At 36.2% G+C, this 27,973-nt stretch overlaps 1 protein-coding gene across 2 annotated transcripts in view; it reads right to left on the reverse strand.

The window, feature by feature from the left end:
* CNTN6 (contactin 6) overlaps window positions 1-27,973 on the reverse strand; it is a 292,999-nt gene that overhangs the window by 161,374 nt on the left and 103,652 nt on the right. For both annotated transcript variants that reach the window (XM_036079841.2, XM_036079849.2), the window contains exon 3: window positions 4,636-4,762. In XM_036079841.2, coding sequence (XP_035935734.1) covers window positions 4,636-4,762 — 127 coding nt within the window. The remainder of the gene's footprint in view (window positions 1-4,635; window positions 4,763-27,973) is intronic.

The following is a 27,973-nucleotide window of genomic DNA, read 5'->3' on the forward strand; positions in this document are numbered from 1 at the left end:
TGCAAAGTAGGAAATATGCTTTAAATGATTATTTTTAACATCTGCATTAATACCATATTAATTCCAGGAAACATAATGAATTTGAACTAAAATCTTGACCTTTTTCTGGAGAACATCCTTTAATATTAAGTAGTTAAGCCCTGTATCAAGAACATAATGGCTTGGGGCTATGTTTGTTGTCCTTAGATAATAGGTGCGTGTGTGTGTGTGTGTGTGTGTGTGTGTGTTTCAGAACTAGGCCTTATTTTAGAATTATATTGAGTGCTTGTTAAAAGTGTTTATTTCTGAGCCCATTCCTAGACTTATGAAGGAGAACTCCAAAAGTTAAATTTGTAACAGTCTCTCTGGGTGATTATAATGTGCACTAAATTTGACACCACTGACCTTGTGGAAAGAGTCCTTGGCCTAGCTTTGACATTCCCTTCCTGTGTATCCCTGGATGAGTCATCTAATTTCTCCAGAAGTCATATCAATCAATTATAAAATTTGTACAATAATGTATATCCTGCTTTATCCCATGGGGTTGTTAAGATGAAATGAGAAAATGAATGAAAAGAATAAAGGGCAGAGTGACTACTGCTATGATTCTTACACGAAGACACCTAACCCTTCTCAGACTTAAGAATGTCTTCATGACTAGGGTAGAGCAGACTAAATTAGAGAAAGGAACTTCCTGTGGTGATCAGGTCAAGAGGAGATCTGTCAGAAATCCTCCATGACATTCAAAGACCTTCTTCTGATAGAGTGTATCTGCCATAGAAATCATTTATGTGTGTGTTGCTTCATTTTCCCAAATAAAATAAATATTCTGAGCTGGAAATAAGCTCATTGCTATCTGATTATCTTAGACTTTTAAGTATAAGCAATCCCATCCAAGTACCAACTTTGGGTAACCCACTTTCCTTCCCTTTGCAAAGCTTCCTCTTTAATTCTCATGTGTTCCCTGGTCTTTAAAAAATTAAGAGTGACCCTTTCTACAGGGAAGATTTGTTCACACTTGCCTCACATTTCTGTACTTTCACACTTGCACTGAAATCCTATTTGTTCATGTGTTCACTTCACGGGAAATGACTGGAAGACAAGTTGCTTTTAAACTATTTCCAAAGTTATGCTTTAGATATTGCTTATTTTCCCCCATGAGATTTCTTTTCCTAAAGAGAAATTACTAAAAGAAGGAAAACATGTGGGGTGGAGGAATGGGGTAACTGGGTGGTGGACATTAAGTAGGGCATGTGATGTAATGAGCACTGGGTATTATATAAGACTGATGAATCACAGACCTGCACCTCCGAAACCAGTAACACATTATACGTTAATTAAAAAAAATAAAATAAAATAAAAATAAACTCCATGAGGGCAGGAAAAAATAATAAAAACAAAGTAAAGTGGAAAAAAAAAAGGCCTATGGATCTCTGCCAGACAGCAGCAGACTGTTCATTTTATCCAGTTACCACTGATCACCTTCTCTCACTTATTGAACTGATGTTTTGATTGTGATTCTGCTTTTGCCCCCTTCTGTGAGTCTGTGAAACTTAGTATTGAGTTCTGTTCTTTCCAGCCACACAATCTTCCTTGCTATTTTTTGGACATTGTGCTAACCTAATTTAAAAATTGATTTTGGGACGTCTGGGTGGCTCAGTCGGTTAAATGTCTGCCTTTGGCTCAGGTCATGATCCCAGGGTCCTGGGATGGAGTCCCACATTGGGCTCCTTGCTCAACAGGGAGCCTGTTTCTCCCTCTGCTTGCCACTCCCCCTGCTTGTGCTCTTTGTTTCTCTTTCTGGCAAATAAATAAATAAAATCTTAAAAAAAAAATTAGAAATTGATCTTAACAAGTCAACTAGAAAAAATATGTATGAACCAATCTGGGAAGGTTGAATACTAGAGAATATTGGATAATATTAATGGATTATTGATAAATACTTAAGTATGATAATGATATTGTAGTATGTCAAAGAAAAGTGTTCCTAACTCTGGAAATACATACTCAATATTTAAAAAAAAAAAAAAAGAATAAGGAAAACATGTCTTAAAATCAACCACACCCTCACTTTATGGATAAGGAAGCTGATGACAAGACAGAGAAATGATTGTTCCAAAGTCACATATTAAATATCACAGCTGTGACTAGAAATGATAACTCTTCATTCTAATCAAAGGCTCTTTCACATGACTTCACAGTATATTCAAATTATCTCAAATAATGTTAGAATGTCTATCATAAAGATTTTCCCTCTATTACACACATGCACGTTCACACACACACACACACAAACACACACAATCTAAGGTTATGAATGAGTCTTTTTAATAAAATTTAAGTTAGAAAGGGTCATATTAAAGCTAAAATTTCACATTTTGTTGCTAATGTGCATTATCTGAAATATCTCTGCCCTTTGCTTTATTATCATGGAAATTGGTCTGAGGCTGACATTTAAGCATTAAAAACAGCTCTTTTTTCACTCTCTTTCCAAAGCCTCTTGCCTATGAGTATTTTATGCTATAATATTAGAGATGAGCTAAACCAGGTTAAGGGGATTGAAAATAAGAAGCTAAATTACCTGTCTTTAGCCTACTAATTTACAAGTCTCTTAGAAACAGAAGCCTTTAACAACAGTGAAATCTGTAGTCTCTTCATTCAGAATATTTCTTCATAAGTAAAAGCTAATGAGCAAATTGTCATGAGATCCACTACTTTACATCTTTCTGCTTGTTACAAGCCAATTATATAATGATTGATGATTTATCTTATCTATACTTAGCAAATATTTCTTATTTTACAGGAATTCATGTATAGTTTTTCCTTTAATAAACCCTACCAATGGTGATGATCAATCAAATTAGCTCTCAAAAATAAAATTACAACTTTAAGTATTAATTGTGAAAAATGTATTAATCAGATTTTTATATATTTAACTGTACGTTAAATTAAATAAGACCAACTACTGTTTAAGGAAAACAAACAAACATACAAACCCTGAATTGAGAGAACCAGTTTATAAAGTAAATGATCACCTAACTGATGGGCTTCATTTGTTTGGGTATGTTACAGATAGGGAAGCTTTAGTAAGTAATGAGAAGACATAGTTTTTCAGTTCCTTTGTTGTAAAAAAAAAAAAAAAAAAAAATGCCGAAGTAAGTCCAATAAAATACAAGGTGAGAGTTGTCTCTAACTTTGTGCTTTTCAACCATTTATTAAATTAACTAGACATTTTAAGATCAAAATGATTATACATATAAATATGATATTTCTAATGCAACATAAAAAAGTAGGCAAAACCAGTTTATTTTGCCAAAATGGACTGAAATTGTTACTTTTCATGTGTGTCGATTCAATTTCACTGCTAAAAATTAGGCTTTAAAAAAACGCTTTTAGAACACAAAGCTATAACAGTCATTTTAATATTTATTGTCTTTCCTGATATTCACATTGCATATGCAGTTCTTACCAACAAAATATCCTTATTATTTATACAAGCATGGTATATACATGTATATATTTTTAAATTTGTGAATTCCTCTCACAATGTGGATCAAATTCTGCCTTTTTTGTTGTTGTTGTTTAGAGAGAGAGAGAGAGAGGGTGCACATGCATGCTTGCTCGGGAGTAGGGGAGGGGCAGAAAGGGAGGGAGAGAGAATCTTAAGCAGTCTCCATGTTCAGTGAGAAGGGCCATGCATGGATTGATCTCATGACCCTGTGATCATGAACCTGAGCAAATCAGGAGTCCAACACTTACCCGACTGAACCACCCAGGCACCCCTCTGCTTTTATTGTAACCTCATAAGAACAAAAACATTACTGACTTTTCCTTCCTGTTATTCTACAGGTAATATGTGAGAAACAAACATAATTTTTTTCTACTTGCCCAGAAAAAAAAATCTTTTTCTGCTTTGAGGGTACATAGCTGTATTCAACATTTCTAAAATCAGTGCTTTTTTGGCAATGGGATACGCCGGTGGAGTCACAGAAATTGATCTGATAAAATAAAAAGTCTGCATCTTGTTTAAAATTGTTTAGGGGAACATTTTCACAGTCATTGTAACTGGGGCAACTGAGCCTGTAGCCCCAAATTGGGGGAAGAAAGCAGCTTCTACTTTAGAGTCTTTCAAATGGAAGAAGCAAATCTTTTCCTTTTCTTGCTTTTCCCATCCTTTCTATTTCTCTTTCTTTCTTGCTTTTTTCCTATCTTCTTGTGCTTCTTTTTACTTGTCTATTTTTTCTTCCCTCTCTCCCTCCATCTTTCTGTTCCATTTCTTTTCTCTTTCTTCCTTTCCTTTCTTCCTTTTTCCTTATTTCTCTTTTTTTTTTTTCCTCTCAACTCTAGCCACAACATGGCACTCCATGGTACCAATCTCAAGAATAACTCTTCTAAGTCAATCTAATGAATAAGACAGAGTCCTGGGCTGGGGGTAGGGTAGTTATCACCTGGAAAGTGGCATGAGGGAACACTTGAGGATACTGAAAATGTATGTATCTTTATTTGAGTGGTGGGCACCCAGCTGTATACCCATGTAAAAAATCACTGACTGAGCTGCACCCTTCAAATTAGGTAAGTCTAAGCACTTTATTGTATGTATGTTTTACATCCAAGACAAAGAAAAAAACAGTGTTGTGCCCAGAGCTAGGACTTTACCTATAATGAGGTGAAGGGTAACCACTGGCAGCACAATTCAGGATGATTTCAGATTTTGATAAATCCAAAGGAAAAATAACATCTTGTGGCTCCTGGGTAAAAATAGGACGACTCAAAAGACCAGCACCTGAAAACAGAAGAGTAAACACCATGTGAAACATTTGACCCCGGTGTGAATGCAACTCTGTATTAGATATCAAGCCAATATACATTTTTTTAACTTTTATTTTATTTTATTTTATTTATTTATTTATTTATTTATTTGACAGAGAGAGAGAGAAAGAGACAGCTAGAGAGGGAACACAAGCAGGGGGAGTGGGAGAGGGAGAAGCAAACTCCCTGCTGAGCGGGGAGCCCAATGCGGGGCTTGATACCAGGATCCTGGGATCATGACCTAAGCCGAAGACAGATGCTTAACGGCTGAGCCACCCAGGTGCCCCAACTTTTATTTTGAAACAATCTCAAATACACAGAAAATCTTATAAGAATGGTACAAAGAAATATTTTTTTTTCTGAACCATTCAGAATAATTTTGCAAACCAATGCCACATCATCCCAAAAGACTTTTATATTTCCTAAAAAGTACATTCTTGTATATAAACTCAGTAAAACCAACAAATTAAAAAAAAAAAATAACATTGACTCAGTACGAGTATCTAATCCTCAGGCCCCATTTCAACATTTTTCTAATAAAATCTTTTATAGCAAAAGGATCCAGTCAAGAATCACAGTTTTCATTTAATTGTATCTTTTTAGTCTTCTTCAGTGTGGGACAGTTCCCTACTCTTTCCTTGATTTTTCTGACTTTGACATCACCAAAGATTACAAGGCAGTAATTTGGTAAAGTTTCACTCACTTTGGGTTTGTCTGAGCAGTCAGCTACCAAGGACAGGGTAGTGGACCTGGTAGGAGATGTATGTTGAGGGTATAGGTAATAAAAGGGTCTATGAAGACTTTAAAAAACGTAATAAAACCAGTGAAAAATGGCTCTTATTTTTAAAAATTATCACCTTGAAGAAGACTCCTCCTCCATCTGCCAGAGTATATTGATCATATTGTCTTATCCTCTGTCCCCCAGTCCCTTGCCCAGCTGGGTGCTCCTTAGTGTCTGCTGTTTCAGTATGATTAGATTCAGGAATACTGTGTGCTTTATACTGCGTCCTATCAGGTGGTACAGGACTTCTATTTGCCTCAAAACTGCTGAAGTTAACTTTGGTCACTGATTAAGGTACTGCCTGCCAGACTTCACTATAAAGTTACTTTCTTTCTCTCTCTCTCTCTCTTTTTTTAAAGATTTTATTTATTCATTGAAGAGAGAGAGAGAGAGCACAAGCAGGGGAGAAGGGCAGAGGAAGAGGGACAAGCAGACTCCCCGCTGAGCAGGGAGCCTGACACAGGGCTTGATCCCAGGACGCTGAGATCATGATCTGAGCCAAAGGTAGATGCTTAACTAACTGAGCCACCCAGATGTCCACTTTTTTTCCTCTTTATAATTAGTAAGTATTTTGTGTTTAGGTATTTTTGAGACAATGCAAATATACTGCTCTTCATTGAATATTTAAGTGTTTTATTAATATATTTCTATCAAACTTGTCTCCTATGTCAGTGTGAATCCATGAGTTCTTATTTTATTAAACAAGTTATAAGCCATTAATATTATTTTGATGGCCAAATTGTCAATGATTTGGCCAGCAGGAGCCCATTTAAAGTGGTTTGTCTTTTTGACATGTGCCTATCATTCTTTGAACTCTTCCTTACTTTCTGGTACAAGAAAGTGTTCCAGAATTATCTTGTGTATCTCCTACCCTCGCCATGGAAGTAGTCTCCACACCCCCCCACCCCCCACCGACCACCAAGGAAACCTGGATTCTTTTATTAGAGAATGGTATTTAGAAACCATGATCTGGATGCTAAGTGTACTCAATGTTATTGAGGTGTTCTTGTTCTGAGACCTTCTCATTCAACATGTGTCTATGTGTATAGACATATTTATGCATTTGTTCAATTCCCCTGTATATAACTAATCTCCAGTTACTGCTACCACCTTCCTTGTAAAGGTCCTTGTCACCCTACACAGGTTCTGATATGTGCTCCCGAGTTTACTCCCACACCTGCCCTGAAACCAATTACTGGGCTGTTCCCTCTCTTCTCACCTCCCTCAGGTACTGACCTTGTGCAGCATCCCATCCTTTGTGGATTCTCTTTCACTTCACTTGACCTCTGACACACTGTGCATGGTCATATTCCACAGTGCATAATTTTCTCACATCCTTCAGATCTAACAATGCACACTGGGACACCCCTTCCCTATGGAGACTGTCCTCACTCTGCTTGGTTCCAACACCAGAATCCAGGTTTCCACCTTCATCACCCTCTCCTGGCAATGGAACCCTCCTGAGCCTTCTCAGACTCTGATATCCTGGGCCAGACTACCCCACCGTAGGCATCCTTATCGCCTTTATTGAACTCTGCCTCTTCGCCACTGAACCACCACTGCCCTACACTTTACCCTGCAAGGATATGTTTCTCATCCCTCTCAGGCTCTATGACCTCATGCTGGGCCACTGTAACTCTCATCTTCCACATTCATGTGGACACATATCTTACTTAACTCCCTTCATGGCATTTAGGCTGAATTGTTAAAAAAAAAGGAAGGGAAAAAGGAGGATGAAGAGTTAATTCTCATGTTTAAGGTGAAGAAATGCTGTTTTGTTGTTGTTTTTTTTTTTTTTAAGTTGAAATAAACAACATAAAGCATAAATCTCATCATATTAAGACTTAATTTTAGGACACCCAGTCCATAACTCTAATAGTTATATTTGAGAGACATGTAAGAGCATGGTCATCTCCTCTGCTTACCATAGTTCTACATTTCAAAGTTGGTAGGTCTTTGTAGACCATTCAGGCTAGACTTTTGGTATGGAAAGACAATAGAGCTAGTGGTTGAGAGTCTGTGCTCCTATGGGCTGCCTGGTTGGTTCAGTCAGTTAAGTGTCTGACTCTTGATTTCAGCTCAGGTCATGATCTCAGGATCTTGGGATCAAGCTCCACATCAGGCTCCGCACTCAGCAGGGAATCTGCTTGAGGATTCTTTCTCTCTCCCTCTTCCTCTGCCCCTCCCCTCTCTCTATTTCTCTCTCTCAAATGAATAAATAAATCTTAAGAAAGAGAGGGAGAGTGTATGTGTCCCTGAATCAAATGAGCCTTAGTGAGTTTGAATAATTCTCAGTATCTTCATTGGTAAAATAGACATGTATATCAAATGGTTGTTTTGAGATTTAATGGTATACTGCTTATAAAGTCCATCATATTGTTTCTGGTACAAGTAAATGTGTAGTCCCATATCATGACAATCACCACTACCATTGTCATCATCACCATTATTATACACAAGGAAACTGAAACTCAGGAAGTTGGATCATCTTTTTTCCAAATTCACCACCTGCTTTAAGAAACAGCAAGAAATTAAACTTGGGTATCCTGATTCCTTCTTCATTGTTTTCATTATCCAGTCAGATCTAATTCCTTCCCTTTAGTCTTCCAAAATATTTGCACCCAGGTAAAATAAATTATTTTGTTAACTTTATTTTCAATCATAATTTCAGTATACTCCATCAATAACCTAGAAGTGGAGACAGACAGGTTTTAATTCTAGCCTTGTCAGTTACTAGCTACATAATGGTGGACAATTTACTTAACTTTCAGCTGTAAAATAGCCATATTTAGTCTTATATGTTTGTGTTGTTGTAAAAGCTAGTTGAGAAAGAGTGGACTGAGGGTGCAATACAGACTCATTTTACTCCAACAGCTAATGAAATGGTCAAGAAATTATAAATGCAAATAAACAACAAGTAAACAACAGAAATGAACCATGTCTGAACAAGAAAAGGGACAAATCCCATTGCCATTGACTTTAATTAAAACAAACAAAGAAGCAAACAACAACAACAACAAAAACAATGGTGCAGTGAGAAGAATTTGCCCTGTTCAGAGAAGTGAATTTTTGACCCTTTATTCTCATCCTCACTTCCAGTGAGATTTACTGGTGAAATGACAAAATGCTGAGAATTCTCATAACAACCTCCAGTTCTGGAGTTAAGCAAAGTTGTATATACATAATGCATTTTAATCTTTTTCCTCTTCAGCCGGAAGAGGAGTGACAGAGCTTATGGTAAGCAGAAAGTGAAGCAGGAAAGTGTGAATAGTAAAGCTGACTGTATTTTACAGACTAATAGTTTCAAGCCTATACACTCACTTGGTAAAACCTCTAGAGTCCAACTCTAATAAACAATCCATCTCCCCAGGGGAAGTATACCCATGACTCCTCCACCAATAATGTTGCTACACACCACTTATAAATAAATAATAAATAAATAAAAACCTTAAAATAGAGAGAAGTACCCAAGTTTCCCAATAAAGACTGAACTTCCTCAATCCCATCATTCCCTCAAGTTAAAAATGTGGGTACTCGTGATGTATTCAGCTTCCAAACTGAGCTAAGGGGGAGGGGAAAAAAAAAAGGTCCTTGATATGATGAGACAAAATAAGAAACATCCTCTCTAAAATAATACATGAATTGTCTGTACACATTTCCTCAAGTATGAGCAAATGAAAAGAAATGGAAGAGTAACTATGCAAATATATTGCAACGATAAAAGTGAAAAACATAGCATGCCAAAGATAGACAGAATACCAATCTAGGAAATTTCTCAAAATTATTTCATGCTGTGGAGTAAGAAAATGAATTCAGAAAAAGCTAACATAACTCAATGGCAATAAAAAAAGAAACAATAGAATCAGATAAATCAGGAGGTTACAAATGTAAGGATACAAATTGCAAACCAAAAAGCATCACTAAAGAACTAATAAATCAATTAGAATAGATAAGAAACAAAACAGATACCTACTGAAGTCAAATTACTGACATAAAGGGACATTTTGAGGTAATTGTAATCAATGAAGTTGAAAAAGCACAGATCAAAAGCAACTGAAAAATAGGCAATGAACAAGAAAGATAAAGATGAACAAACATAAAATCTTTGATGTCATTGAGATAGAGAATAAAACAAACGTATCAGCAGCAGATATCATAAAGAAAATTTCCCATATATTTAAAGAATATACCATGTTCTAAGGACATTTAAGAGAAAGCACTTAATACCAAGGCATGTGTTAGTTAAGTGATCTTCAAAGTTAAAGAAAAGCTTAAGAAGACCAGGCTGAAACAGAATATCATCTAAAAGAATGAAAGAAAATATTAAATTAATCTAGATTTTAAAATGGCAGCCTTCCATACCAGAAGACAGTGGGCAAGAAAGTCTACAATATTCTGAATAAAAGGGTGACATGTCTATTATCACCCACCGTGCTATCTTCCAAGTATAATGGCATCCAACATTCTTTACCATAAAAAAAAAAAAAAAAAAACTTCAGGGGACTGTAACATAAATGAATATTCTTAAAGAAATGACTTAACAATGAAATCCATCCAATTAAAAATGAACCAATATATAACTCTCAAGAAAGAAGGAAGAATAGGAGGCACTTTGAATATATATAAATATAAAACTAATACTTAAAATACATGTTATTTTTAGTTATAGAACAGAATATGAAAGCTATAAACTTGGATAATGTACATATAATAATACAAATAGAAAAATGAAGGGTCATAAGGGAATATAAATAGAAATGTGTGAGTGCTGGGGCTCCTGGGTGGCTCAGTTGATTAAGCGTCTAACTTTTGATTTCAGCTCAGGTCATGATCTCAGGGTCCTGGGATTAAGCCCTGAGTCTGGCTCTTCATTCAGCAGGGAGCCTGCTGGAGAATTTCTGTCTCCTTTTCCCTCTGCCCCTCCCCCATGCTCTCTCTCTCTCTCTCTCTCTCTGTTTCTAAAATAAATAAATCTTAAAAAAAAAAAGAAATGTGTGAGTGCTAATATCTTTTATAGCAAAGAGTCAAATGATGAAAATACATATGTATTATATGTATATACAATTTTTAAAAGCATAAACACTCTAACCTCTTAGTATTATTTAGTACATTTTAGAGAAATCTTTTAGAGAAACAAATACACATATATATATATCTTTGTTGACTCAAATAATTTATTAGAAGCTCAAAATTCTCTTCATTTTTACTTTTACTTTATCCTCTTCATTTTATTTTTACTTTTGTTAAACTAAAATAAAATTTAATCCACATGTTAAAAGTACTATCTATGATATGATCCCATTTTTATAAAAGCATTGTTCTATGCATTTATCTATCTCCATATTAACCTAAATGCTCTGTATTTAGAGGCACAGAAAGATGGCTACAATTTTATCAAATTTTAATAATTTTTATTTTGGGGGAGAGTTTTATTTGGGATAAAGGTTTTCATTTTGCTAGCATAATTTTTCATAGTTTGAATGTTTAAAATGAACACGGAATATACCAAAGAAAATACAGTTGACTCTTGAACAACATGGGTTTTAATTGCACAGTCTACTTATATATGGATTATTTATAGTACCATATTATAAATGTATTTTCTGTCTCTTATGATTTTCCTTAATAACATTTTATTTTTTAATTTTTTTTAAATTTTAAAAATTTATTTATTTGAGAGAGAGAAAGAGAGAGAGAGCACAAGTGGGGTGAGGGGCAGAGGGAGAAGCAGACTCCCTGCCAAGCAGGGAGCTGGATGTGGGACTTGATCCCAGGACTCCAGGATCAAGACCTGAGCCAAAGACAGATGCTTAACCGACTGAGCCACCCAGGCGCTCTAATAACATTTTATTATCCCTAGCTTACTTTATTATAAGAACACTGTATATAACACATATAACAGACAAAATATGTGTTAATCAACTGTTTATATTATCAGTAAGTCTTCTGGGCAACAGTAGGCTATTGGCAGTTAAGTTTTTGGGGAATCAAAGTTATACATGAATTTTCAAGTGCACAGGGAGTTGGCAACCCTAACACCCATATTGTTCAAAGATCAACTGTAACAGATTTTCTTTTTAAATGAAGGAAAGAAACTGAAAAGAAATAAATTGAGGTGGTAATCTAATTTTTGATGGTAGAATATAAATGGCTTTTCTATTCTTTTTGTAGAAATTTCCAACCACCCTCCTGCCCCCCAAGAAAAAACCTGCCTGAAATAATGCATATTAACCACCTAGCATAGTGCCATGCACAAAAGAGCCAGACAAGAAATGTTCATTTATTTACCTTCACTCCAAGAAAAGTGCTGTTCAAATTTAATATAATCCAAATTTGGGGTATAACTTGACTTAATAATACCTTATATTTAGGAGAGTGATTGGAGGTTTTCAAAGGACCTTTATATACACCAATTAATAAGTTAAATCTCCGTGGTACCTTTGGTGAGACACATTTTCATTCTCATTTGGTAGATTAAGAATTTATAACTAACAGAGCAAGGCATTTTCTAACAAACTTTGGTTTATTTTGGAAGACAAAAAAGCTTGTCTTAGTGAATTATCATCAGTTGGTATCTTATGTATTCATTTCTATTTGTTATGATCAATATTTGAAGAGCTTGAGTTCATACCAGTGAAAAGGCTAGCTTGTTAACTAATTGATCTCTTTTAGTAAATTCTCAGGTTTTTTTTTTTTCCAGACTGTAATGGAATGATTAAATAATAGTACACTTTTGTTGCTTTGTTTATACTGTCAGAAAGCAAAGACAACATTGGTTTTCTGTACAAGAACAGCTAAAACTGTGACAATATGATATCAAAACGAAGAAAACAAAATGCTTTTTCAAGTACTTTTACTTTAAGAAGGTGCTAGGGGTTAGGAAGAGTGTTGACAATTATTAAATAATTGTATTGATAATACCTAGTATTATAAAATCACCTATAATTATAATGCTACTCTATAAAATTATTTTACTTGACAGTAAAGTAAGACCTCTGCAATAAAGGTACACTGAAAAATACTTTTAAATGGTAATTAAAAGAAAACCATACAGTTATTGAAAATTAATGTAGGTTTCCATCCCAGTTTTCTTCCTCTTTCATCTTCCATGAAAAAATATATATCCTATGATCTGATACTGGATTAAACCTACCAGTGTCTAAAGTTCATTGTCCTCCCCCTGAATATTGAGAACATTTGATTGTCTCTAAGGCAGTCACATTTTGGCATTTGTAAACAGTTCCACAAAACTTTTCATGGAAAATCAGCTCTTAACCCATGTTAAGAGTCATGTCATCTTTTATAGCAAAAAGTCAATTTTTTTTTTTTATAGCAAAAAGTCCTGTTTGATTTACTTTACCCTTCTGGCCATGGTTGACTGGACCAAAGGTGAATATGACCTGCTGGGCTGCTATGTTTGTCTCTCTGGTAACAGGCAAATAATATTAAGACATGGTAGTTATTGATTGTTACTTGAATAGAGATGAGGCATTCAGGAATATTAGAGCAATCCATTTTCCATAAAACTCATGAAGAGTTAGAGAATGCTAGTCTATATAAAGACAGACTGAGACAGAAAGACAAGCAGCAGAATGATGGAGAGAAAGAATAATTTAGAGTGGCTTTATTCTCTGAGCTTTTTGATCTTTCAGTCCAGTTTTCAGTGAGATCTTCCTCTGGGTTCTATGTGCCATCAACTCTACTATTTCTGTTCCTTACAGAGAGACTTTAGAAATACAGATTCAAAACAATAAACAAAAGAACAAAACCACTGTTGTGCTGCTTTTCCTCTCTCTAGAACTATGAAAGCACAAATAACCTGGGTAGTCAACCATTTGTTTTGAGGAGAAGTTATTGGGGGCAAATTCAAGCACACGAGAAGCCTCATATCTAAAAGAACATAGAATTTAAAAATGTATTATCCATGGTTTTACTTGAATCTCATTGTTTGGACTTGGGCAAATTTCAGGTTTCACAGAGGGGCAAGACTAGATATCTCCAGGATCAAACCCAGATAGAAAGTTCCTGGGATCTTTGTTTCACAGTCCTATCCCTCCCAATATAGTTCCTTACCCAGGCTCCTGGCACTCCCTAAATGTCTTCTACTAAAAAAGTTCGATTTCTAAAATCATTTTTGGGGCGCTTGGATAGCTCAGTTGGTTAAGTGCTGACTCTTGATTTTGGCTCAGGTCATGGTCTCAAGGTCATGAGATCGAGCCCCATGATGGGGCTGCATAAGATTCTCTCCCTTTCCCTCTGCCCCTCTCTCCTGTTCATGCACAGGTACTCCACCTCTTTCTCTCAAATAAATAAATAAATAAATAAATAAATAAATAAATAAAATCTTAAAAAAAAAATTTCCAATTCACTAAAAATAGAACAACACGAAAAATAAGTAAAGTTTGATGACTTCACTTGGTTTTACCAAAGAGAAAACTAAAACCAGGGCAGGTAACCAATGTGATTGCACAGGGCTCAGCTCTTAGTAGGGCCCTGCATTTCTGGTTTAATGTTCTGAAGCACTGCCTTAACACTCTTAATACTGTTAGTCATAAATTTGAGTTTTGTAAGTGGAGCCTGATGAGTCTGGTGAGCACTGAGTGCTTGGTGCCTTGGCTAACACTTGGTGCCTCCTCCCGCCACCACCAGGCCTGCCTCTCCAGAACCCTACATTTTCAGATTACACCATGCCCTGTAAATTATGTAGCTGGTCCTGACTAAAGCTTACACAACCTAAATGATTTGCTCAAGATCACACTGCAGGTGAAATTCCAGCGCTAGTACTCAAATCTAGGTTTGACTCAAAGTGCAGGGTCGCACATACTACAGTATAACCACTGGAGTTCTGCAGACTTTCAGGACTAAAAGGGGCTCTGTCTTCTCTGGCTTTGTTTTCTTTCTAAGCCTCTTCGTTAGCTTCCAAACCATGCTCTTAAGCCTGTTTAACCTAAATTAGACTATGGTCAATTATGTCTTCTCAGGAATTCAGGTTCAGAGGGAAAAAGCATGAAGGATTGCTCAGAAGTTCGGTTTTTCAAAATAAAGGAAAAAAGAAAGGTGGTTTTATAGCTAAAAAATACATATTATTCACACTTGCAGATGTTCATTTTCATGAGTCTTTGGGGCTCATAGGTTTAGCTGTCCAGTAAACAGATACACTGTTGTGGCTGAATAGTGAGGGCTGGGTTGGAGAAACCGAGTTTTAGAAACATTGGCCTTTAAATTCTAACGAAAAGATAATCAAACCATGGTTTGATGGTAATTATTCTACTAATATATATTAAATTAGTTCAAAAGTGTAGGTTCCCATGTTCACTGCAGCATTATTTACACTAGAAAAGACATGGAAACAACCTAAGTGTCTATCAATGAATGAATGGATAAAAAATGTGGTATATACATAAATGGAATATTATTCAGCCATAAAGAAGAAGGAAATACTGTAGTTTGTAACAACATGGATAAACCTGAAAGTCATTATGCTAAGTGAAATAAGCCAGACAGAGAAAGACAGATGCTGTATGATCTCATTTATATGTGGAATCTTAAAAGAATGAATTCATAGAAAAGGTGGGAGAACAGGGTAGAGGTAGGGAGGACTGGGGGGACAGGGAAATAGGTGAAGGTTGTCAAAGGGAACAACTTCCTGTTATAAGATAAAAAAAGTTTTGGGGATATAATATATAGCGTGGTGGCTATAGTTAACAAGAGTATATTGTAGAGGTGCCTGGGTGGCTCGGTCGGCTGGACGTCTGCCTTCAGCTCAGGTCATGATCCCAGGTCCTGGGTTCCCTGCTCAGCAGGGAGCCTGCTTCTCCCTCTCCTCCCCGCTCATGCTCTTTCTCGCTATCTCTATGGCTATCTCTGTCTCTCTCTCTCAAATAAATAAATAAAATCTTAAAAAAAAGAGTATATTGTATATTTGAAAATTGCTAAGAGAATAGATCTTAAAAATTCTCAACACAAAGAGAAAAAATATTGTTACTATGTGAAGTGATGGATGTGCTTACTAACTTTATGGCGTAATCATTTTACAATATATACATATATCAAATCATTACATCATAAACCTTAAACTTACACAATCTTGTATATCAATTATATCTCAATAAGTTGGAAAAAAAGGTATAGTTTCAAAATAGCCTTAAATTTAAATCTTAACTAGAATAAAGCCGTACTTTGAAATTGGCATTCATTTTACAACCTGGATAATCAGTGAGTCCTTATTCAAGCAAACATCAAAAATGAGGAGGAGGAGTTTAACATATACGTGACAGTGGCCATACTTGATATTTTTTCATGCAACAGACATTTGAGAAGACAGTTCTTAATTGAGAAGCCACTTTGAACATAATAGAATCATTCTGGTTATTTTTATATCAGACACTCTAGCAGAAAAAAATAATGGTATACACTCAGTATATGATGTGTACATGGAGATCTACAGTATTTTGGTCCAGTCAGACATTTATAGGGACCTAGTGATTCGAAGGCTGAGCTTTAAACCTGCCTGGAAAGTATATGACATATCAGATGTGGTACACAGATCATAAAGTAAATCATTGTAATAAGTGTGCGTTACCATACCTTTTATATTTTGTTGATCTCTGCAGTTTAAAGCCAAACCAAAACACAATTCTACATCATTGCTTATTTAGATATTGCCAGTACACAGTAATAAAGTCTAACATAAGTTAGTTCAACCAAGTTTTATTAGCTCTAATTATTTGCTGAACCTTCTTCAGGTGCTGATAATAAAAATAAATAAATGAATTGCACTCAAGGAGCTTATAATCAAATAAAGGCAAATGGGGAATGTAGTAAGTGTCAGGGATAAAGTTGAACTTGTACATGAATTATCTTACTTTATCCTTACAAGAACTCTAACAAGTAGATTCTAATATTACCAATTTAAGTGTAAAGAAATTGAGGTTTAGAGAATTTTGGTAACTTGCTCAATATTGAACAGTTAGAGAGTGGTGGAATCCAATTTTGAATCTGGGCAATCTGACTCCAGAACACACACTCTAAGTCACTGCAACATATACTCCCATTCCCAGAAAGGGAATCAGACATGAAAACAAGTAACTAACTGCAAATATTACAGGATAAGTATTATACCAAAAATATAAGTATGCTTTTAAGGGAGTGCAAAGAGGAAGTGATTAATTCTGGCTAGAGGTTATGGAAGATTAGAAGGGCCCTGCATTTCTGTAAGCTATGTGAGGAATTATGTGAGCTTTGTGTAAAACAATGAGAATGAGAATGCCTTTGAAAGGGAAGGGTGTAGTAAAGAAATTCTAAGACAAGCTTGAATAAAAATATGAAAATAGCTGTCACTCAAAAATAAATATAACTAGTCTGGAAGGTAGGAGAATAATGAAATATAGAAATGGAATGGTATATTTAGAATATTTTGAAGGCCTTTAAATGACATTACAGAGGTTTGAACTTGATGTGTTAAGTGTTAGAAAACATGGAAGTGTTTTCAACTTTAAGCAGGTATATGACATGCTTAGATCTATGATTAACTGGAGGAAGGATAGGGGAAGAGAACCACAAGTCAGGGAGATTATTTATCAAACATTTGAAAACACTGAGATAATTGGGGCATTGTCAGTAGGAATGAAGAGAATGAGAACAATATGAGAGCTCTTTTGAAGTGTTTAGAGGCAATATCAACAGAATGATATAACTGATTCGAAGTGAGAGATGAGGGAAAGAGAGAATTAAAGATTCCTCTGAGCTAGCTGATGGATGAAGGCAAGAAGGCGCATCTGCTGACTTCCTTAACTGTTAAAGGAAGAAGGAGGAGTGGAAAGATGAGGGCACTGAGGATGAAAGGAGATGAGAAAGCAGCTACAAGTTTAATTCATTTTTCATTTATTTACTGAACAAGCATTTATTTACTGAACAAGCATTTATTTGTGGGATTACCATTTGCAAAAGCTATCTTTGGGTCTGGAAAATATAGCAATGAAAAAAACCTGCTAAAATTGCTGCTCTAATGGAGTTTGTATTCTAATTGGGGGAGGCATAAATTAAGTCAACAAGTAAACACATGGTACATTAGATGCTATTAAGTGCAATGGAGAAAAATAAAGAGTAAGTGAGCGAGGAATTCTGGGTAAGATGGGGTGTTATTTTATAAAATATGACAAAAGAAGATATCACTTATTTGGTACATCTGAACAGGGGGTGGTCAGCTTTGGCAAGTAGGGATAGTAGGGCAAATAAGACGAGGGGAAAATATACCATTTGATTTAGCAATGTAGAGATCACTGAGCACTTAGCAAGAGTTGACTGGAGTATGGATCCTGAATGGAGTGTGGTCAAGGAGCAATGTGAAGAGAGGAAATTGAAAGAATAAATATGAAAAAAAAAATTGTAAGGAGTTTTTCCATGAAAGGGTCCAGAGAATTAGGGTAGAAGGATGCAGGGTTAAGAGCACATTTTGTTGAGATGAGAAATTACAACACATTCGCATGTTCTGGACATGATTCAGTACAGTGTGAACAAGATGATGCACAATAGGGCACCTGGGTGGCATAGTTGGTTAAGCATCTGTCTTCGGCTCATGTCACCATCCCAGGGTCCTGGGATTGAGTCCCGTATGGGGCTCCCTGCTCAGTGGGGAGCCTGCTTCTCCTTCTCCTCCCTGCTCCTGCTCTCTCTCACTATCTCTGTTGCTATTTCTGTCTCTCTCAAATAAATAAATAAAACCTTAAAGAAAAAGGAAAATACTGTATATATATAAAAAAGATGATGCACAATAGAGGGAAGACAATATCTGGAGTGATGCCCTTGAAGAAGTGCCAGAGGAGGGATCCAGTTCCTTTGTAGTGAGTGGCTTTAGAAAGAAAGTTTTCTTCCACAGTAACGGAGGGAAGGCAGAGTATATAAAGACAGGTAGAAAATACACTGATATATGTGAGGTTGAAAGCATGTTAAAATTATCTTCTGATATTTTCCTTACTTTCTTAGGAAGGAGGAAGAAATATTATCAGCTGAGACAGATGATGGGAGAGGAAGTGTGGGAAGTTTGATAGGAGATGACAATGTATAAAACGAGCATCAGGAGAATGAAAACATGACAGAGCAGAGAGATGTTAGAGGCCATTATCATAGTAAATATTTGTGAAAGATTTCAAAATGGACACAAGAAGATTACTGGGTATCTTGTCCAGTGCATTTTTGGGGGTTAACTCTGCCTTTCAATGTCTTTTATCTATTTTACAACAATGTAAGGAAGAGAAAACGGTTAAGAATGCAAATGATTCTTAACCATTGAAATGCAAATGAATTGTGCCCAATACAATGAAATACTTCTTTCTCTTTTTCCCTTGTGGCTAAACCAGGTTTTTGTTTTGTTTTGTTTTGTTTTTGTATCATCTTCCATGAGATATAACTGGCATACCATGAAATTTAGCCATGATAAAACCATTTTGCATCCATTTATAAATCCATTTTATCATTTCTTACTGCCTATGCACACATGGTTCTTTGAATTCTACTTTGAACAAGTTGCAACACTTTACTGGTTCCCACATTAGTTTGTTAAACAAAAGCTATCACATTTATATTCATTTAAGATTCATTATTTTGCTATTTTGAAAATATCATTAAAACACATTAAATTTGAGCTGCCAGGGGGACTCATAGTTGTAGAACCAGTAGCTAGCTATAAGCAGGAGTTGGCTGGGGAGAAAGGCAGAGTTGAAGGGCACTGCTCTGTAAAGTTAAGTACCAACATGGAATTGAGTAAAAGGACAACTGAAGATGAAAACCAGGGATCATCAACATCTTTAGAATTGACAAAAGAGAGAAAAGAGCCAAAAAATTCTAAGAAGGTCTATATGAGAAATTGAGATTATTTTACCTGAATCATTATATAGTTATCGATTGCTATCATAACAAAGTATCTCAAACTTGTTAGCATAAAACTACACAAATTTATTATCTTACAGTTCTGTAGATCAGAATTCCAGAATGGGTCTCACTGAGCTAAAATCAAGGTGTTGGTAGAGTTGCATCTCCTTCTTGAGAGGCTCCAGCATAGAATGTGTTTCCTTGAGAATGTGTTTCCTTGCCTTTTCTAGCTTCTAGAGGCTGCCTGAATTCCTTAGCTTGTGGACTCCTTTCTCCATCTTCAAAACCAACAATAGTACATTGAGTCCTTTTACTTCAAATTACTCTAACTATTCCTCCATACTCACATTTCCCTCTGATTCTCTTCTGCCTCCTTCTTCTACTACTAAGGACCCTTGTGATGACACTGGACTCAACCAGATAATCCAGGATAAACTTCCTTTTAAATCAGCTGATTAGGGGTGTCTGGGTGGCTCAGATGGTTAGGCATCTGCCTTTGGCTCAGGTCATTATCCCAGGGTCCTGGGATCCAGCCCCACATTAGGCTCCCTGCTTGGTGGGAAGCCTGCTTCTCCCTCTCCCACTCCCCCTGCTTATGTTCCTGCTCTCACTATCTCTCTCTCTGTCAAATAAATAAATAAAATCTTTAAAAATAAATAAATAAATCAGCTGATCAGAAACCTTTATTCCATCTGCAACTTTAATTTCCCTTTGCCATGTAACCTAGCATATTCACATGTTCCAGGGATTAGGACATGGACCACTTTGGGGCCATTATTCTGCTGATCCCATCCATCATACAGGAGGCCAAGAAAGGAGAGTTTTTAATAAAAGACATAATTATGGTTGTTATGTGTTAGAGAGCAGTGAAAAATAACAACAAAACCTTACTTGGTAATCAGAAAATCTTTCGTTTCTTTAGGAGAAATTTCATTACCAAGTCAAGACACAAAATTTCGGGTGCCTGGGTGGTTCAGTTGGTTAAGCGACTGCCTTCAGCTCAGGTATGATCCTGGAGTCCCGGGATCGAGTCCCACATCAGGCTCCCTGCTCAGCAGGGAGTCTGCTTCTCCCTCTGACCCTCTTCCCTCTCATGCTCTCTTTCTCTCATTCTCTCTCTCGCAAATAAATAAAATCTTTAAAAAAAAAAAAGACACAAAATTTCATTACCAAGTCAAGACACAAAACCAAGTCAAGACACAAAACCAAGTTTAAGGTAAACTGAAGACTGAAAGAAAACTATGGCATGGGATAGAAACAACATAGAAGCCAGGTGGCAAAGAGAGAGAGAGAAATGAGTGGGGCCTAGAGAAACTGTTTGTATATGTGTGTTTCAGTTTTGATTATTTGTATTTTCAGGACTAAAGAGACAAGCTTATTTGTAGGCTGATGCTAAGGGACCAACTGAGAGGTAAACTCAGATTCTCTCTTTTGAACTTCTGGGTCTTTGACACTATTACTTCCCTAATTTAGAGCATTTCAACCTTAACCTCTGAAAAGTAACAGCATGCTGTCAAGTATACAAAGCACCTAAAAGCACTTTCCTCAGATGTCCCACAGTGAAGATGTTAGAAAGCCCCACAAAACCAAGTGATATCATTGAGATATTACAGTGGCCCCATTGGTTACCCTCTGAGATAAGAGTGTGTCTGCCTGAAATGGCATTGATTCCATGTGTATACCAATAAAAAACTAAAAGGAGAACATTTGGAAAAAAAGAGAAATAAATAACTGAGAAAGGCACTCTAAAATCTGTGAATAGCCAAGGTAGACACATACCTCAAATGGACATTCCTTGATGATAACTGACATAATTTTGGTAACAGAGTATGACATGTAAGCATGCTGATCCATCATTCTTATTTCATGCTTATTGCCAACATGCATATCTTAAAGAAATCTATAGGTTTGGGGTGAAATGTCACCCAAGTGGCCTCCTTGGAAAGCTGAGACTGTACCTCATTCCCATGTATGTCATCTATGCCTTGCTACTTTCTCAAGTTGAATTCCATTTCTCATTCCAGGCACATACTTCTCCTGCCCTCTCTGCCATGCAAAAATGCCACCAAATTTGTCAGAAAAGATTTGCCCTTTGTGAAACTAGCCTGATTAAGTTTTATCAGCTCATATCTCTCCGGATGTTTGGTAACCTCATTCCTTATTACTGTCTCAGAGATCTTGCTTACAGCCAAGGGCAGATCTGCTCATTTATAATTTCCTGGTTCTTTCTCAGCTCTTTTCTCACAGATTGGGGTTTGGTTTTTGTTTTTGTTTTGCTTCTATTTCCCTCTGTGAAATATTTTTGCTAAGGTTTCCTCATTTTAGTTTAAAACTTATTTAGAAATAGATTTATATGTTTTCCAATTTACCACAATGAAAGTTTCTTATAAATTTAAATTATTGGTTGATAAAAATCTTTCATGCATTTCCTCTACTTGCCAATGTGATCTTTCTTATGAAGAAATGCTCCTTAGAGTAGATCAGCAGTTGTTCTATTTCTCTCTTGCTACATCAGTTTAAACTTCATAAACACCATAATTACACTAGACTAAACTCGAATATGAAATAAGAAAATGAAATAGCATCCCCTGATTCATTATGCTATATTGTCTTCCTCCCAATATAAAGATTAAATGACAAGGATAGTTTACAAAGATGACAAACATAAGCTCGAATTTTTTTTTTTTCCAGACTCGTAAGCAACAAAAGATTTTTTTCTTTTCTTTTATGAATGGGAAACTGGTCGGTTTCCTGTGTGAGAGAAGCCTTTGACATTTTCTGTTGACTCTTTCAAGGTTCAGACAGTTCTAAATTTCGTTCCTGTTTTTCCTCACTTGAATATTTGAACATAAACAGTCTCTCCAGTGATGCTACACTGACTTTGTAAATATTTCACAAAGATGAGGATCTTTGTGAAACATCAAGCTTTTCCTTCTCCACCTTCCTATTCATGTTCTCCCTTCACATTCTTTATCAACCTGTTTCCATGTACTTCTCCAGAGGGGAAAAGTTAGACAAGAGAAACACATGACACATCTTATGGACATGGACTGCTATGGGCATGTAGGAAACAGTTTTATTTACTCAATCAGCATTTTTTTAAGTTTAAGGTTATTATTTTATGCCATTATATAAATAATAGATGCTTATTATGGAATATTTGCAAGTCTCAGAAAGGTAAAGAAAAAAAAATACCCAATTTTGGATACTGGTACCTATAATTCATGAATCTTTTTCTGTACTATGCTGTCAATTGTTTTGTTTTTTTTTTAAAGATTTTATTTATTTATTTGACAGAGAGAGAGAGAGAGAGAGAGAGAGCACAAGCAGGGGGAGTGGCAGGCAGAGGCAGCGGGAGAAGCAGGCTCCCCGCAGAGCAGGGGGAGCCCGATGTGGGACTCGATCCCAGGACCCTGGAATCATGACCTGAGCTGAAGGCAGTCACTTAACCAACTGAGCCACCCAGGCACCCTATGCTGTCAATTGTTAATCTCTACCATTACCCACTTAAAAATATAACATAAGCAATTTCCCTATTAATAATGAGCACTTGTGAACTTTTAGTTTTAATGGAACTATACATTTTGAAAGTTTCATAATAATCCATCATGTGACTAATATATCTAAATAAAATACAGACATTTGTCTATGTTTTGTTTTTTTATCATTAAAAAAATAAATAAATGCAATAATAAATGCCTTTCCTATACTGTATTTATTATTATTTTCTTAGCATAATTTTCTAGAATTAGAATTGATGGATCTAAAAGTATTAATATTTGGGGTGTTCTGATAATTATTGTTAACTTGCATCTAATTGAATCCTGTGAAATCAGGAAATGTTTTTAAGTGCAAATTTTATCCCAACTGGGATTTGAAAGATAATTAACAGTTATGATGACGTTTTTGACAATTTACTAGCTGTTACATGTACTAATTTGGCATTTATTATCTAAGGCTTGCCACAAACTCTATGAGGAAAATGCTAATCCTCCCGCAGTTTACACAGGTTAAAACTAGTCAGTCTAACATCAGAAACCACAATTTAAAAACCCCAAACTACAGGAATTAGGATGGAGAGATTCTTTAGAAAGAGGATAAGGTAAGTAAATGCAAATGCCTTGGGTTGAGAGAAACCAAGAAGTATTTGAAGATGGAATAATCCTTGTTAAGGAAGTTGACAAGAGATGGGGCTAGAAAGATAGATATCCAAAGAGACATCAAGAAGTCACTTTTAGCTACCTTAAAGAATGAGGAACTCATCTTGAGGGCTTTGGGAAGCCATAAATGTGACTTAAGCTTGTGATCACATTTTCAATTGAAAAACATGTCCAAATTCTGCATGCAAAAGAAGCAGTTGCGGTCAGGCTTGCATTCAAGGAGCTTAACAGAATCCTGATAGGAAGTGCTCTCCAGATAAGAAGGAACTAGACTTGGGGCAAAACTACTTTTTTCTTTATTTTCCTATCAGAGCTCAAAGGGTCTAAGTGCCTCTGGCTTCTACAGAAGCCATGACCTTGGCTGTTCCTTCTGGGGCTTTGGAGAAATCACAGGTAGCCCACCATCAAGTGTGACATAGACTCTGAGACTCAGTTCAAACAGAGCTGAGTGGATGCAGCTCTCTGAATGGCTGAATTAAAAGTATGTGTGGTTTGTTTTTCTAGACAAAGAAAAGAAAACAAAATTCTATTCAGCTCTTGATCTTTGAAATTGTAGACATTCATCTTAATTTTCCATGCTGATTCCAAAGCTAACCAGAGAGACTAATTTAAATTTAGCAAACATTGCTATCATATATTGGCTATTACTTATTTTATTATTTATTTTATTTGTTTCTCTTGGTGCTAGCATGGAAGAAGCTATTTTATAAACTTTTCACAAACACTAATAATTCACAAGTGCCAAGTGCTTTTGCTGACAAGAGTGCAAGTGATAATAGTGGAGAGTTCATTTTTAAGCCATGAGTTAGCTCTTAATCAGACTACTTAGCACTGGACATACTGCTTATCAGTAGCATGTACAATTTCTCCCTCTGCCCCTGCAATGACCAAAAAAATGGAACCTAAACAAATGGGCAGAAAAGAGAAGAAAGCTCTTATCAAGATACAGTTAATGACATTTTTCAAATTTCAAATTGCCGTTTTTGGAGTACCACATATATGTTTTATTTATTAGTTTCCTAGGACTGCCATAACAAATTCCCACCAACTTAGAGGCACAAACGAATAAATTTATTCTCTTACAGTTCAAAAGGCTTAGAGTCTAAAATGAAAGTGTCATCAAGATTGATTTGTTCTGGAGGCTCTGAGGGAGAAACCATCCTGTACCTCTATCCTGGCTTCTGGAGGTTGTCAGCAGTCCCTGGTGGTCTTGGGTCTGCATCACTCCAGTCTGTATCTATCTTCATATCACATCACTTCTGGATCTCTGAGTATCCTCCTCTCTTCTCATAAAGACACCAGTCATTGGATTCAGAACCCAATCAGAATCAGGATGATTTCATGTCAATGGCTGTTAACTAATTACATTTGCAAAGACCTTATTTCCAAATAAGATCCCATTCTTAATTTCTGGGGGGGGACATGAATTTTGTGGAGGACACTATTCAACCCACAACATTTAACCTTGGCATTTTGTTGAAAGATGTTTTGTGTGGTAACACAGGTTATGTGGAACATTTGGGGAAAAAAAAAAAAAAACCTAAATAATAAGCCAAATAAAAGGATTTAAGGCTGTCCCTTTATTCTTTTCATTAGAGCTATTCCAAATTTCTCCGACCCTTCAACACTAAAATAAGAACTGTGATTCTTCAAGGGGCAATTTAATATTCAGTGTTTTTCCAACTTCTTTGAAGGTAGATTTTTGTTGGTTTTTGGTAGCACCTCATCAATTTATTTTGTTTGTTTTGGTTTTTTGTCTTCTTATGTACAGTTCTTTGGAAATGCTGGAGAAGACAAGCCTCAAGTAGTTCATAAAATGAAGTTCATTTCTTTTCCTGCCTTCCAGTATTTCTTGGAATTCTGTCCTAAACTCTAGTACAACTGGACTACACATCTTGAGAAACCCAGCTGAAATAGTAAAACTTGTCTGTCTTTGACTTCTACTGTGATTTTCTGCAATCCTTATAAAACTGGAGCATCACTTTTTAATAAAAATTATTATAAAATGTTAATTGCTTTCTTTTATGAGTTGGGAGAATGGGGTGGTTTCCTAGAATAATAACTATCATGTAATTAGCACACATTATTGAGCAGACTGAAAATCTTATAAAATATTATTTAGTGTGTTTTAATCCTTACAAGAACCCTGTAGGTATTAATATTATTACTATTTGACAGATAAGGAGAATGACATTCAGAGAGCTAAAACTTGGCCATCTTCACGGAGCTGGTAGTAAGAAGCCCATGCTCTTTCTCTCCATATAAGTATGTATTTCACTGTTTTATCGCATTGTGTGTGTGTGTGTGCACGCGTGCACACAAGCATGCTGGATTTACATCATTAAATGTTGTTGATGCTATTTATTTATTTATGTATTTATTTTTACTTTATGAACTCCTTAGGTTTCATTAAATGTGTGTGTAATTGACTTGGAGATAAAGATGTCCATATACATATAACCTCTCACAACAATTTGGCTTTAACAATTGAAACAATGGTACCCCAGCAAATCACAGGAGCTGATTAACAAGGTTTCAGGGCCGTGCTTGGAACTGCTGATACCTCTATCACTGTTACATTCAGAAAATGTATGAGGTTAGAGACAAAATGGTCTAATTAACCAGGAGCTGCTTCAATATCCTCAATGACTGGACAAAGATTAATCAGAAACTGGAAGCCTGGCTGAGAGATGATGCGGAGATGTGTGTCAATGAACAATGACACCAAAATGACTAATAGCCAATTATGTCTATAACCTGAAACAACTGGTTGAGAAATTCTCTAAGGCAGAAATGGGAAATGAAGAGGGGAGCCTCTGAATAATCTCTTGTCTCAGAGAAAATGCTTTTGTAGCTCAAGAGTTTTAGAGACTCTGACAGATACAAAAACGGCAAAAGATTAATAATAAAGTTAATGGTCTAAAAGCTCTGTTTTCATCACTGGCCTGCAGGTTTCTTTTTCCTCAGCTATTGGTCACTGACAGACATGGGGGAACTGTCCTAGGGTGGGCAGAAAGTTTCATCAGTGTCCTTTATTTCACTGTTTTTGTTAAACTCTGAGTTCCCAGGACCTCCAATAGTGCATGTGCATGTGCATGTGATAATTGAATATATATTTGGTGAATAAAAAAATGGACAATACAATTAGGAGTCTAATTTAATTAATGAATTTCCTATAAACCCATCACCACACACTTCATTGAATAAAAAGGGTTTAATCTGTTTCTATTTTCATTGTAATGAAGGATAGTTGGAAGAAAGGCTGGCAGAGACAAGGGGACTGCCCTAACAGAAACCACCCTTCAAAGGATTTTACAGCACCCTGGAAGGATCTCTCCACCCTTTCCCACAGAACAACTACCTGATAGGTAGATGAGTGTGTGGACAAAAACCTGATTGGGTGACAGGTGCATGGAGGGCTAATCAAACTAAAACAGCTCACCAACAAGCCCATAAAAACTCCTAGACTTAGAAACTCTGCTGGCAACCCTCTTGGGCCCCCTCCCTCTTCAGGAGCTTTGTACTATTGCTCAATAGGCTTTGTTTTACTATTTCTCAAAAACTTTGCTCTGCTGCCCACTACTCTTTGTTTAGTCTACCTCTTCATTCTTTGGAGTGGCATGACCAAGAACCGCAGGCACTAAAGAAAAAGAAATCCTGCAACAAGTGTATTTTTTTCAAATGAGTATTTCCTTTGAGCTTACTATGTGCCAGGTTCTAGTCTAAGGGCTTTACATGCCTGATGTCAGTTTATCTTCATCACAACACTTTGTTCATTCCTTCCTCTGTGCTAGTCACTTTTAGAAGCAGAGCATACAGCAGAAAACAAAACAAATAAACAAAAAAACCCTTTCTCCTCCTGGATCTAAAAAGAAGAAAGTGATATTACCACCACCCCTTTTGAGCAGAGCAGTTAAGCTATTTGTCTGAGGTCATCAAGAGCCAGGTTCCAGGGTAGATTTAAATACCTAGAGAGCCCCTACTGCTAATCAGAGCATACTGCCTCTATACCAGCCACCGTAATAAAGGTTTTCTGCACCATATTCCATGTAATATTTCTGCAGCGATCACTATACTAAAGAAAGAAAGAAGATACAAGCTCTCTGGATGACTGTTCAGCCGGACCAAATGCCAAAAGCTGTTAAGCAAAGCCCATTGCTAAAACAAATTTTTTCAGATTGTGTCACCAAGGTTAAAGGAGATATTTCCATAACTACAAGCAAATCAATTTGGAGTTTTGCATCAACAATAATGAGATGGGGCAATAAGAATGTAACCTTTCATGTGTCTTTTTGCTTTATAACAAAGAGAGCACCTTTCTAGGCTGGGAAAAAAGGAATTACTTGCCCCTGAATTTTGTGCAAGCCTTTAATAA

This window comes from Halichoerus grypus, chromosome 1 (assembly GCF_964656455.1).
Source record: "Halichoerus grypus chromosome 1, mHalGry1.hap1.1, whole genome shotgun sequence".
NCBI lineage: Eukaryota > Metazoa > Chordata > Mammalia > Carnivora > Phocidae > Halichoerus > Halichoerus grypus.